This window comes from Sciurus vulgaris, assembly GCF_902686455.1.
Source record: "Sciurus vulgaris genome assembly, chromosome: 2".
Lineage (NCBI taxonomy): Eukaryota > Metazoa > Chordata > Mammalia > Rodentia > Sciuridae > Sciurus > Sciurus vulgaris.
The window spans coordinates 105,196,812-105,208,243 of record NC_136462.1 but is presented as its reverse complement, the minus strand read 5'-3'; the positions used below and the strand labels follow the sequence as shown (position 1 = coordinate 105,208,243).

The 11,432-nt window shown below is 32.7% G+C and overlaps 1 protein-coding gene and 1 long non-coding RNA gene across 18 annotated transcripts in view; one reads left to right on the top strand and one right to left on the bottom strand.

The window, feature by feature from the left end:
- TCF12 (transcription factor 12) overlaps nt 1-11,432 on the bottom strand; it is a 345,689-nt gene that overhangs the window by 189,881 nt on the left and 144,376 nt on the right. For 3 of the 17 annotated variants that reach the window (XM_079125895.1, XM_079125896.1, XM_079125897.1), the window contains exon 3: nt 11,049-11,110. The exons of the other annotated variants lie outside the window; for them this stretch is intronic. In XM_079125895.1, coding sequence (XP_078982021.1) covers nt 11,049-11,096 — 48 coding nt within the window. In that variant the 5' untranslated portion in view covers nt 11,097-11,110. The remainder of the gene's footprint in view (nt 1-11,048; nt 11,111-11,432) is intronic. 17 annotated transcript variants of the gene reach the window in all.
- Nucleotides 1-11,432, top strand: part of LOC306653090 — a 343,839-nt gene that overhangs the window by 240,913 nt on the left and 91,494 nt on the right. The window lies entirely within an intron of this gene.

Sequence of the window (11,432 nt, the reverse complement as noted above, 5' to 3'; positions counted from 1 at the left end):
GCTCACAGTCCATGAGTAAAAACAGTACTGCATGTCCCGGTAGGATCTACAGGACAATGCTTTTGAAATCTGTTATCTGTCACGGTGATTTTGAATATGTGGATGCCATTTACGCTCATTCTTCCTGCCCTCATGACTAAGGCCAGTCCATTTTTAAGGGTAAGCTCAAATTAAAAGGATAACAGTGAAACAATATTCCTTTAAGTGTCTGACTCAAATAGGTGCTGAATACCTGGACTGGACTCATTTCCCTAAAGGTAAAAGCATATAAATCATAGTTGAAGGATCAGCCAATTCCTTCTAGGAATACTCACCAAATTTTCCCTCATCCTAAGTCAAGGTTTTATATGCCAACATTAATAATAATAACATGAGCATAATGATAATACTACTTTCCAGTACTTGAACAGAAGGTACCACTGACTCAATCTTTACAAACCCAAGATTAGTTACTGCTATTCCCATTCCACAGATGAAGAAAGCAGCACATAAAAAGTTTATGTAACTCACCAGAAGTCTGACTGTATAGCAAGATGGGGATTTGAATTCATGGAGGCTAACTCTAGAACCCACTATGCAATGCTGTCTCTCTAATAATAATTCTCTCTAGAATTATTGTGAATTGAATGGCTCTATGATAGACTGGAGTCATATAAAATGAATGTATTTGATCAAACAGGAATTCACAAGTGATAAAGGAATGAAGGCAGGAAAATGCAAGAACAAAATAAAAAATTTTAAAACTATTCACTTTGGCAACTGGTGTTCAAAATAGCAGTTAAAAAACTCTTGAGAACTTTTTGAACTTACGGACTCTGGTGATGCATAAGCAAACAAAATGGGAAATGGAAAAATCTCTTTTGATAAGCGTAAATCAACTACAGACAACTTTATTTCCTGCAGAACTTTTCCCTTATCTAAGGTGGGAATACAGTGCAACAATCTTCTAGGATAACGAGATAATTTCCATGAGGGAATACAAATAGAAGTTCCAACAAACTTCTAGAAGAAAATTTCTGCAGCATTAGAAGACTTAGTTGAGTATCTCCAGCAAGATGATGTTTATGATAATGACTTGGAAGTTAGAATTAATATTATCATGAACTGGAAAAGGCTCTATAACTCCATTCCAATATATGGTAACTGAATGGCTTGGTAGTAATGTATTGATATTTGCAAATAATGATAATAATGTGTGTGTGTGTGTGTGTGTGTGTGTGTGTATGAGAGGTGTGTGTGTGTGCATATAAATACCTTACACACCCCCAGATAACAAAATTCTTAGGAACAGAGCATAAAATCTAACTTCAACTGGATGTTCAACCAGAAAAGCAGCATCAGAATAAGGTTTCATAGGGAATCCATGATTTGTTCTTCAACACTGAAGCTACCTAGACGTAGCAACTGAAGTCAAGAAGACCTGTAAGAGACAGACCTGTTTTCCTCAATTCCTAGATCTCTGAAATCCATGGTGGTCATCTAGATAAAAGATCACAGATGCCATGTGGATAATATAAGAAAAAAAGGTAATGAAAGGTATTCTCATTTCTATTTAATACTCAAAGAAGATAGTACTCTGTTTTCTGTTATACAGGTTCTTTTCCAGAGAATTCTTAGAAGCTGAGATGCTAGAACTTCCTTTGAAAAACAAAGGTATTGTCATCAAGTTATGCAAGAGAGATGTAATTAAGTGGTAAGTTAGTATATTTGATACACAAAGCCCTAACTTTTGGAGGAGATTTTTAAATGATAAGTGGGCTTCTGAAAACCAAAACAGGGTCCACTCAATAGACTTCTATTTTAAATGAGTAAGTTAAAGATTTCCTACAGTTTTTCTTGAATTTGGAACTTTTGGAGTTTTCAAATTTAACAAAGCATTAAAATTTTTCTTTCTTTTCTTTCTTTCTTTCCTTCCTTCCTTTTTTTTTTTTTTTGAAAAGCATCTAACTTTGTTTTGAGAAACCATTTTTTAAATATTTAAGCCTAAAATATCTCAAATGTAAAATCAAAGTCTTTCATGTGTTAATGTTTCAAAGATGCATTAGCCTGTACTACTACAGATCAAAGAAATTAAATTCTAAATATCCTCCCATTTTCATGGCACTTCTTTAAATACCATTTACTGACTTCTGCATGTTTGTTATTCTACTTTAAGTTCTTCTAGTATCAGTAGATGAAACCATTTCCTCCTCTAACCCAGAAAGAACAAGTCCTCAGAGTTAGCAACATAGTGCTAAAAAACGACCACCAGGGGCTACTCATTCACCAGTTTGAAAAACACATATCAGACAAACTAATTCATAGGAGTGTTTTTATGGTCATTCATTTGCCCGGAAATATGCCATAGTTCAGTCATAACATAGTCATTTATCAAATAAAATTATGTGAGTTCTCAAAAAACTGAAAGCAGAAAAATGAAAAAATTTAGAAGCATAAAAACAGTTCTACCCTTATACCACTCTACCAGAAAGCATGTTCCCTGAACTGAATGTGAATTGTGGAAGTGAATGTACTGTTCCCTCCACTAGTTTGGCTTTCTGAATGCTTCTCAATGGATGCATCACAATCCATGATGATGATTCCAGTGTTTAAAGGTAGCATTCTTCACACAACATGATATTAAAACCCAAATCAGAAATTTAATCTAGTATACAATCAAAGAAATGGCTACCTGATGCTTTATCAGAAGAAAAGTAGACTCTGATGTGTACATATATGTATTTATTTAGTAAAATGAAATTGTCAACCAAGTTCAAGTGTCATCACTTTATTGGAATAGTTTCAGCTAATTCAAGTATAATTAAAAGTAAAAATAATACGATGATTATTTCCTAAAAAGTTAAACTATACTCTAAATTGGACATTTAATTCAAACTGATATGGCTTTTCTATATTTATACCAATAAAATGTTTCAGATATTTATAGAAAATAAAGTTAACTATAATTCCACATAATAAAAAAAAGTCCCAGATACTTAAAGAGACCAGACTTCCTTTGATAATCAACAATAGCTCACAATAGCAGATTTTTTAAATAATGTACCTCCCAAGAAAGATTGGGAGATGTGCCACTTCAATATTAAAGTTAATAGTGGCTCAAACTGAACTATCTATGTGATCAAACATGATGGTTTCAACATCAGCAAGAACTGAAATGGACTTTCTCTTTTGTCTGTTTGCTTGCTTGCTTTGAATTCTAATGTTTTCAATGTGTACTACCAATACCTACCTAGGTGACTCCAGGTATACTTGTGGACAATTGTCAATGTTATTTTTTTCTTCTCTTGACTTTTTCCTACCATTTTCTTTTTCCCCATTCCCAATATCTTTTACCTTCCTCTTTATGTCATTTTAATATAGTTACTTATGAAAGTAAAAAAAGATAAAATGTACATATGGAAGTATGACAGTGCACATGCACACGTATGTATTACCACCTGCAACCTATCAGGTGCTGTGCTAGGAGCAAAAGGTTTGGAAAAAAAAAAAGAAAGTACAACTGAAAATATTTTGATAAACTGAATGACATTTTCATGAGAACTAAACTGTGCCACATTACACCTTCCTAGGTTTGATTACTATTATTAGACTCCTTATTAGTCTAAGGGGCAGGGTGGAATGACCAGTGAATTTTTAAATGAAGCCCAAATCACCTTGCCAAATTCCAAATTAAACTTTCTCCTTTGAGTATGAATAGCTTAAAACATGTCAATAGGGCTGGGGCTGTAGCTCAGTGGCAGAGCACTTGCCTAGCATGTGTGAGGCACTGGATTCAATTCTTAGCATCACATAAAAATAAATAAAAGAAAGGCATTCTGTCCAGCTACCACTACCAAAAGAAAAAAAAAAAAAAAAAAGATGTCAATATACTAGCACAGTTTCAAATGGTACATCGAAGTAAAAAATAATGCCAGGCAGGCAGAAGAAATAACATTAATTATTGTTATTAATTAATACATGCTAAAGAATGCTCTAAAGCAAAATGAAACATACTGATCATTAGAAAACACAAGGGTCAAGAAGCACAACTCTTGTGGCACCACAATCATCCCGGCTAACTTTTACTGATTATCTACTTTGTTCCAGCACTATGATTCATGTATTATATCAAATTTAACCTATATTAACCTACATATCTGATAGTATATTTCTCCCATCTCACAGATGGAAAAATTGGGTTTTAAAGAATTTCCCAAATCAGGGAGTAGTAGAGAACTGATTTCATTTCAGGTAGCATGACAGCAGAATAATGATAGTCACCAATTTTTTTAATCTTCAGCACCAAGAAATCTAGAAATAAGGTAGATATGCTACTACAGAATCACTTCCAATAGACACCTACTCTCAGGGTCTCAGAACACACAAGAACCTAAGATCAAATATTCCTTTAACTGCCAGAACAAAGATATCGTATACCATGTAGCCTTTAAAATATCCACAGTACAGTGCAGAAAGAATAAAAATGAAAAGGCAAATAAAATTTTATTTCTATTATGAAAATTATTTTAACTTTGCAAACACTGTAAAAAGATGTCAGGGAAACCTAAAGGTCCCTGGAACATACTAGACACATGATGGATTAGACTCTTTGTTATACTTCAAAATAAACCATGAACCCTCAATACTGCTACCTTGTCAGAATCATGAAAGTCTGGTTAGTTGAAAACTAGAGTCCTCATTTCAGAGTTTAGGAAAAAATACTCGGAAGTAAGATACAATTAAAGAACAGATTTTTTTGGCTACTGATTACAAAATGCCAATAGCCAAATATTTAAAGACAGTTTGTAGTAAGAAAAGCAATTGCACAATAGCAAATTGGGCATTAAAATTCTTAAGATCTCTTGAATAAGCAATATTTTCAGTCTTGTGCAAGGCACTGATGGCAGCCAACAGGAAACTGAGGGCCTCAGTTCAACAACCCAAAAGGAACTGAATCTTATTAACAACCATATGAACTTGAAAGTAGGTCCTTGTCCAATCACTCCTTCAAATGACCCCAGTCCTGACCAACACCTTACTTATAGCTTTATAAGAGACCCCAAAAGCAGAGGACCAAGTTAAGCTATGCCAGATTCCTCACACATAGAAGCCTGAGAAGATAATTACGTTACCTGTGGCCATTTAGTTTGTGGTAATTTAACATGGCAAGAGATAATTTAATAGAAACTTTAAAAAAATATATCAGGAACAAAATTATATACAACTAAGGTGAAAAGGATAAAGGGACTTACTTCCTAAATCATTCAGACCAATAGATCTCACTTAAAAAAAAAAAAAAGATTACTTGAATAGTTCTTTAATATTTAATAAAATTAAAATTTTAATTAAAAATCATCCCAAAAGATTCCAGGTTCAGGTATTACTGGTAGTTAAGTCTACCAAACATTTAAAGAGACAATTATACCAATGCTACACAAACTCTTCCAGAACTTTGAAGAAGTAATAATACTCAACTCATTCTCATGCTTGCATTACCATCATACCAAATAGTATCATAGCAAAATAGTTCCCAATAAAAAAAAAGAAAAACCCTCCAGATCAATATTGTTCAGATATAAACATTTGTAGCATAAAAATCCTGATTAGAAATGAAAAAGTTAAACTGTCATTACTGATGGATGATATACTGTCTAAACAGAAAATCCTCTAGGATATACATAAAAGCTTCTACAAATGATAAGGTTGCAAGATACAACATCAATATGCAAAAATCAATGGTTAGTTTTATATACAAGCCAGAAAATGGAATTAAAAAGCATTTATTATAGCATCAAAAATTATAAAATATTCAGTTAATAAATTGAAAGGAAGATGGGCAAGATTGTTCACTGGAAACTGAAATTAAGGGAAATTTTAAGAGGCTTAAGTATAGAGATATGTTATATAGGTCAAAAGAGTCCATATTGTAAGATGTCAATTACTCTCAAATTGATCTATAAATTCAATGCAATCCCAACCAAATTCCTAGAAGCTTTGTAAAAACCGCTTTAAATTTTTCAATTTATATGCAAAGAACCTAGAACAGATCAATTTTAAAACAGGATAAGAAAGTTGGGAAACTTAAACTACCTGATTATCAAGATTTATTGTAAAGGTACATTCAACAAGAGCTTATGGTATGAACATGAACGGAAGAGAGAACCTGGAAATTAACCTTCACATGTACGGCCAATTGATTCTCAGTAGAGAAAAGAAGAAAATTTGGTGAGGGGAAAAGGGTAATTCTTTCAACAAATGGTGCTAGCAAAAATTATTTATACAAAATAAATAATTTGAGCTCCCCTCACATGTTACACCAAAATGGAAATAGATCATAGACCTAAATTAAGAGTTAAATATTTACACTGTTTAATTTACTATTTCTTTGAGACGGCTACTGGCAGTCAAACTCAATTCATATGTGACACAGAGGGAATTCTACAATTAGAGAATATGGGAAGTATATTCTATTCCTTTCTTAAAGATGGATAACTTGTAATAACGTTAAAAACTGAGAAACCTAATGACAAATCCATTTACTTTTTGTTTAAAAGTTCTGAGCCATAGAACTTTGTACACTGTTTATTAATATCCTACTAAGGATAGTTTGAGAAACCACTCATTTTATTAAAAGTTTTTGTTTTACCTGTTAGGAATCTGATGCCCAGAATAAGTAACCCATTTGACCACATTCACTTGTCTGATAGGAGGAATCTTAGGCTCCAATCCTGTTCCTTGTATTTCAAAACAGATTTTCATCTTCCCCTTGGTATACAACATATCCTGCAGCTTTCCTAAGTCAGTACTGCTTCTATTCTCTCTTGGTCATTTCATCCTAACTCTCATCACTCAGTATTACAACAATCTCTGTTACTTTCATGAGAAGTAGTACTCCCTTTGCAATACTTTTTATTAATATCCTATTAAGCACAGTTTGAGAAACCATTAATCTTATAAAAAGATTCTATTTCATTCCACCGGACATCATTACCCTACATATACGTATGATTACAAGAACGGTGTGAATCTACATCGTGTACAACCATACAAATGAAAATTGTACCCCATTTGTGTACAATGAATCAAAATGCAGTCTATATAACTAAAAAATAAAAAAATTTTGATTTTACATATTAGGAATCTGATGGAATGTGAATAGATCATTTTTGTTTAGCCCATCTAATTCCAGTGACTAGAAAATAGTGGGATCTTAATATATAATTCATGAAAGAAGGGAGAGAGAGAAAAACCCATGAGTACAGAATTTCAAAAGAAGAACAATGAATTCCAACTTGGGAAGAAAGACACTGAGGGAAAAGATCTAAGTAATCTAAGATTAGTGGGAAATCCAGAATATTTACACTGCAAGAACTGAGAAAAGTAAAGTTAATACAGTGGTGTCACCAATGTAAAGACACAGTCATGCACCACATAATGACTTTTCAGTCAACAACATTCTACAAACTACATTAGTCCCCATAAGATTCTAATGGAGCTAGAAAAGTACTACCACCTACTGAATGCACAGCTGAAGAGATAAGAGAAAAGGAAACTACAGAGGACAAAGAGGAAACCCCCCCCCCCAAAAAAACTTTCACTATGAAGGGCTTAGAAGAAGCTTTTTAGAGACCTCAATGAGTCCTTCGTTTTTTTGAAAGTACAGACTACAAAAGTTTTAACTAGTAAAGACAAATATTTCTGGTACAGTATCTTCTTTCAAGTAAATTTATGAAAAAAATAATAATAAACCACAATAGGCCTATTTTTTTAAAAAAAGCAACACCTTAGGCATGTCCTTCAGGAGGGACTTGAGAAGGTAGCATTGTTGTCAAAGACAGCTCTATGCAAGTCATTGCCCTAAAGATCTTCCAGGGGAATAAGATGTGAAGGAAGAAGACAGTGACAATGGTGATCCTGATTCTGTGTAGGCCTAAGCTCATGTGTGTGTTTGTATCACAGTTTTTAATCAAAAGTTTACAAAGTTAAAATATATTTTATACTGGCAAGGATGTGGGGAAAAAAGGAACACTTGAGGCACTGTTGGTGGGAATGTAAGTTAGTAGACCTACTTTGGAAAACAGTATTAAGGTTCTCCAAAACACTAAAAACAGAACTACCATATGATCCAGGTTGACTACTCCTGGGTAAACATCTGCAGCAAATGAAGTCAGCATACAAAAGAAATACCCACATACCCATGATTATTGCAGCACCACTCACAATAGCCAAGATATGAAATTACTTAGGTACTCATCGACAGAAGAATGGATTAAAAAATATCACACACACACTCACACACACACACACACACACACACACACACACACACAATTTATTCAGCCACAAAGAACAAAATCCCTATCACTTACGGGAAAATGAATAAAACTGGAGTATATCATGTTCACTGAAATCAGACACAGAAAAGACAGGTACCATGTGTTTTCTCTCATGTAGTAACTTATTTAAAAAAAAAAAAGTCAAAAAAACCTGAAAGTAGTAGAGAAATAGTTGAGGGAATATTAGGGACTGGGAAATAAGGATAGAAAGGAGGGCAGACATTATCAACATGTGATATATGTATGTGTGAAAATGCCATAGCAAAATAACATATAATTAATATATAATATTTTAATTATAAATTTTAAATAAAACGCTTATATGATGAGGATAAAGATAATATTTTTGTATGTCATACAATCATACAATGTATGTTTTAAGTGTTATTAGAAAAATTTAAAAAGTTTTTAAAAGTTTATTATGTAAAAAAGGTACAGTAAGCTCAAGTTAATTTATTACTGAAGAAAACTAATTTTATAAATTGCTGTAACCTAAGTATATAATGTATTGAAAGTCTAAATGTTTCAGTCCTTCACTACCCTCTCACTGGCCAATTCACCCAGTGCATCTACCAGTCCTTTATGGGGCACTGTAAAGATGGACTATTTTTTATCTTTTCTACTATATTTTCACTGTACTGTTTCTATGATTAAATATGTTTCAATAAACAAATTCACGCCACTATGTTACACTTGCCTACAATATTCAGTACTGTAACCTGATGTAGAGGTTTGGAGACTAGGAACAATCAACAGGCTATACCATACAGCCTCAGTGTGTAGTTGGCTACACCATCTAGGCTTGTGGAAGTCTCTTCTACGATGCTCGTACAATGATGAAATCACATTACAACACATTTCTTAGAATATATCCCCATCATTAAGCTATGCATTACTGTATTTGACACAGGACAGCTGGTACTTTATTTCTTAATCACAAATAAATTAGCATAATTTCCTATACTAAACATCAAGAATATATTCTGCTCCATATACAAAGCACCACATTAAGATATAAAATCACATTAAAATTATTTCATTTGATAACTAGATTTAAGAATGAGTTTGATATGTTAAAGAGAAACATTTCAAACTTGTTATTTCCTAATAAAATTATCAGAGTATGTGACAAGAAAAGTACATCACAGGAAGAACTAAAATGTATTGATCATGCCTCTGAGATATATAAGCTCATATGAATTTCATACTACCTTGTGGAATACATATCCTTTTAAAAAGATTTGAGAAACTGAAGCCTCCTCTTTTCCTAAAATGTATGAATCTTTATTTTGTCATAAAGTAGATTCTAAGAATCTGGGTTGCCCCATTACCTTTTCCCAATAATCTCCAAATTCCTAAGATCTATAATGCAATAAACTTTTCTGATAGCTTGAATTTCATAAATTAAATCTACTTTTCCTAAATTACAGAACTTCTTGTTGGGCATTTAAATTCACAACATGATTTTATATCAGAATGAACACACGTATCTTTTCATGAGACTGGAGGTAAAAAGAGGAACACACACTTACAGATTCCAGATATGTGCCACATATTTTTTAAAACTTCCTCTATTTAATTCCCACACACTCCTCATGAGACCAATCTCTTTGCAGATGAGAAATGAGAGGCTCAGAAATTAATTTATGCAGGTAAATATAAGAAAAAAACCTGGAAGCAAATCCATCTGATTCATTCAATGGCTTGTTTTTGTTTGTTTTGCCCTACACAGAAAATGTGGACAGTATTTTTATACGAAATGTTGGCAGTATCACCCCCTTAAAATTCCTACAGTATCTTTCCATTAAGTCCTGGACAAATAAAAATAACAATCACTGTTTGGTTTTTTTTTTTTTTGTTTTTTTTTTAAAAGACCTTATCTGCTAAGGCATATCTCTGAGCCTCAATTTCCTCACATCTAAAATAAAGACTTCTCAATGAGTTGGTATGAAGATCAATGAAGGCAACACATGACAGTGAACTCTGTATATTGTGACAAATGCTAGTTATAATTACTGTTATTAATAAAAATAAGTTAAGTGGGTCTTTAAAAAACTCATCAGCCAGAATCTCCCTGCATTTTATTTCTAACCTCAGAAAAATACCAGAGAGACTGTCAAGAAAGAAAAAAGAAAAGACTGAACTCAACAATTTACAAGAAGGGACATTAAAAGATTAGAAGAGTAATATGCTTTGATTTCTATTTGTTAGCTTTAAAATCTAAACAATGAAAAAATAAAGGGAGAACTGTAAGAGCCAAATCAGTCCTAATAGAGATGTTATAGGCATACAAAGCTAAGTGAAATTCACAGTAAGGGGAGAAATTAACATAAAGGCTCTTTCCAAAAAGATCTAAAATGGAGCATCTCAACAGCTGTTGTCTCTAGGAAGAAAGGTGAGACTAAAAAACAATCTTTACTGACATAAAACAGAATAATGGGCAACCCAGTGTGTGATTTCTGTGGGCAAGAGATTTAAAGGTGTTCTCATCATATCATCATAACCCATTTTTTCTTATCCAAACATACAGGTTACAGTTTATAGGTAGGTGCTGTTTTGATTATCACCAAGAGTAACAAACATGTACTCTCATGGTTTATTTAAACCTAACTTTTAAAATACACCTTTTTGTTACCAGTGGTTTTCTTCACATTTACAACATTCTGAAGGAGCAGTTACATAACAAAACAGAGATTAATGGGAACATAGATGCAATATATAGAAAACACTTACTTTAAGTCTCTGTCCCTTCTGTCTTGCTTTGCTATTTAACTGCTTCATCTCGTGTTTTGTACCTGAGATCAAGAGGCATAAAATACTATTTCAAAATTTGTGTGTCCTTTCTAATTATTCCATTTGAACTCCTAGTAGCTATAAAAGCTATACCTTTTTCCCCTTCAAAAATAAAACATTAGCAAATAAGCAATCTAGAGAAAATATCTATGGTATATTAAAGAAAGTAACCTAAACTTTAATTACTCATGAGTGCTGACCAATAAGGGACAATAAAAGCAATTTTTTATTCATATGATCAAATTTTCCCACTTAAATTTTATTTATTGATATCAAATAATCTGATATTTGTTTAAACAACTACAACTAACTTGGCACAGTCTT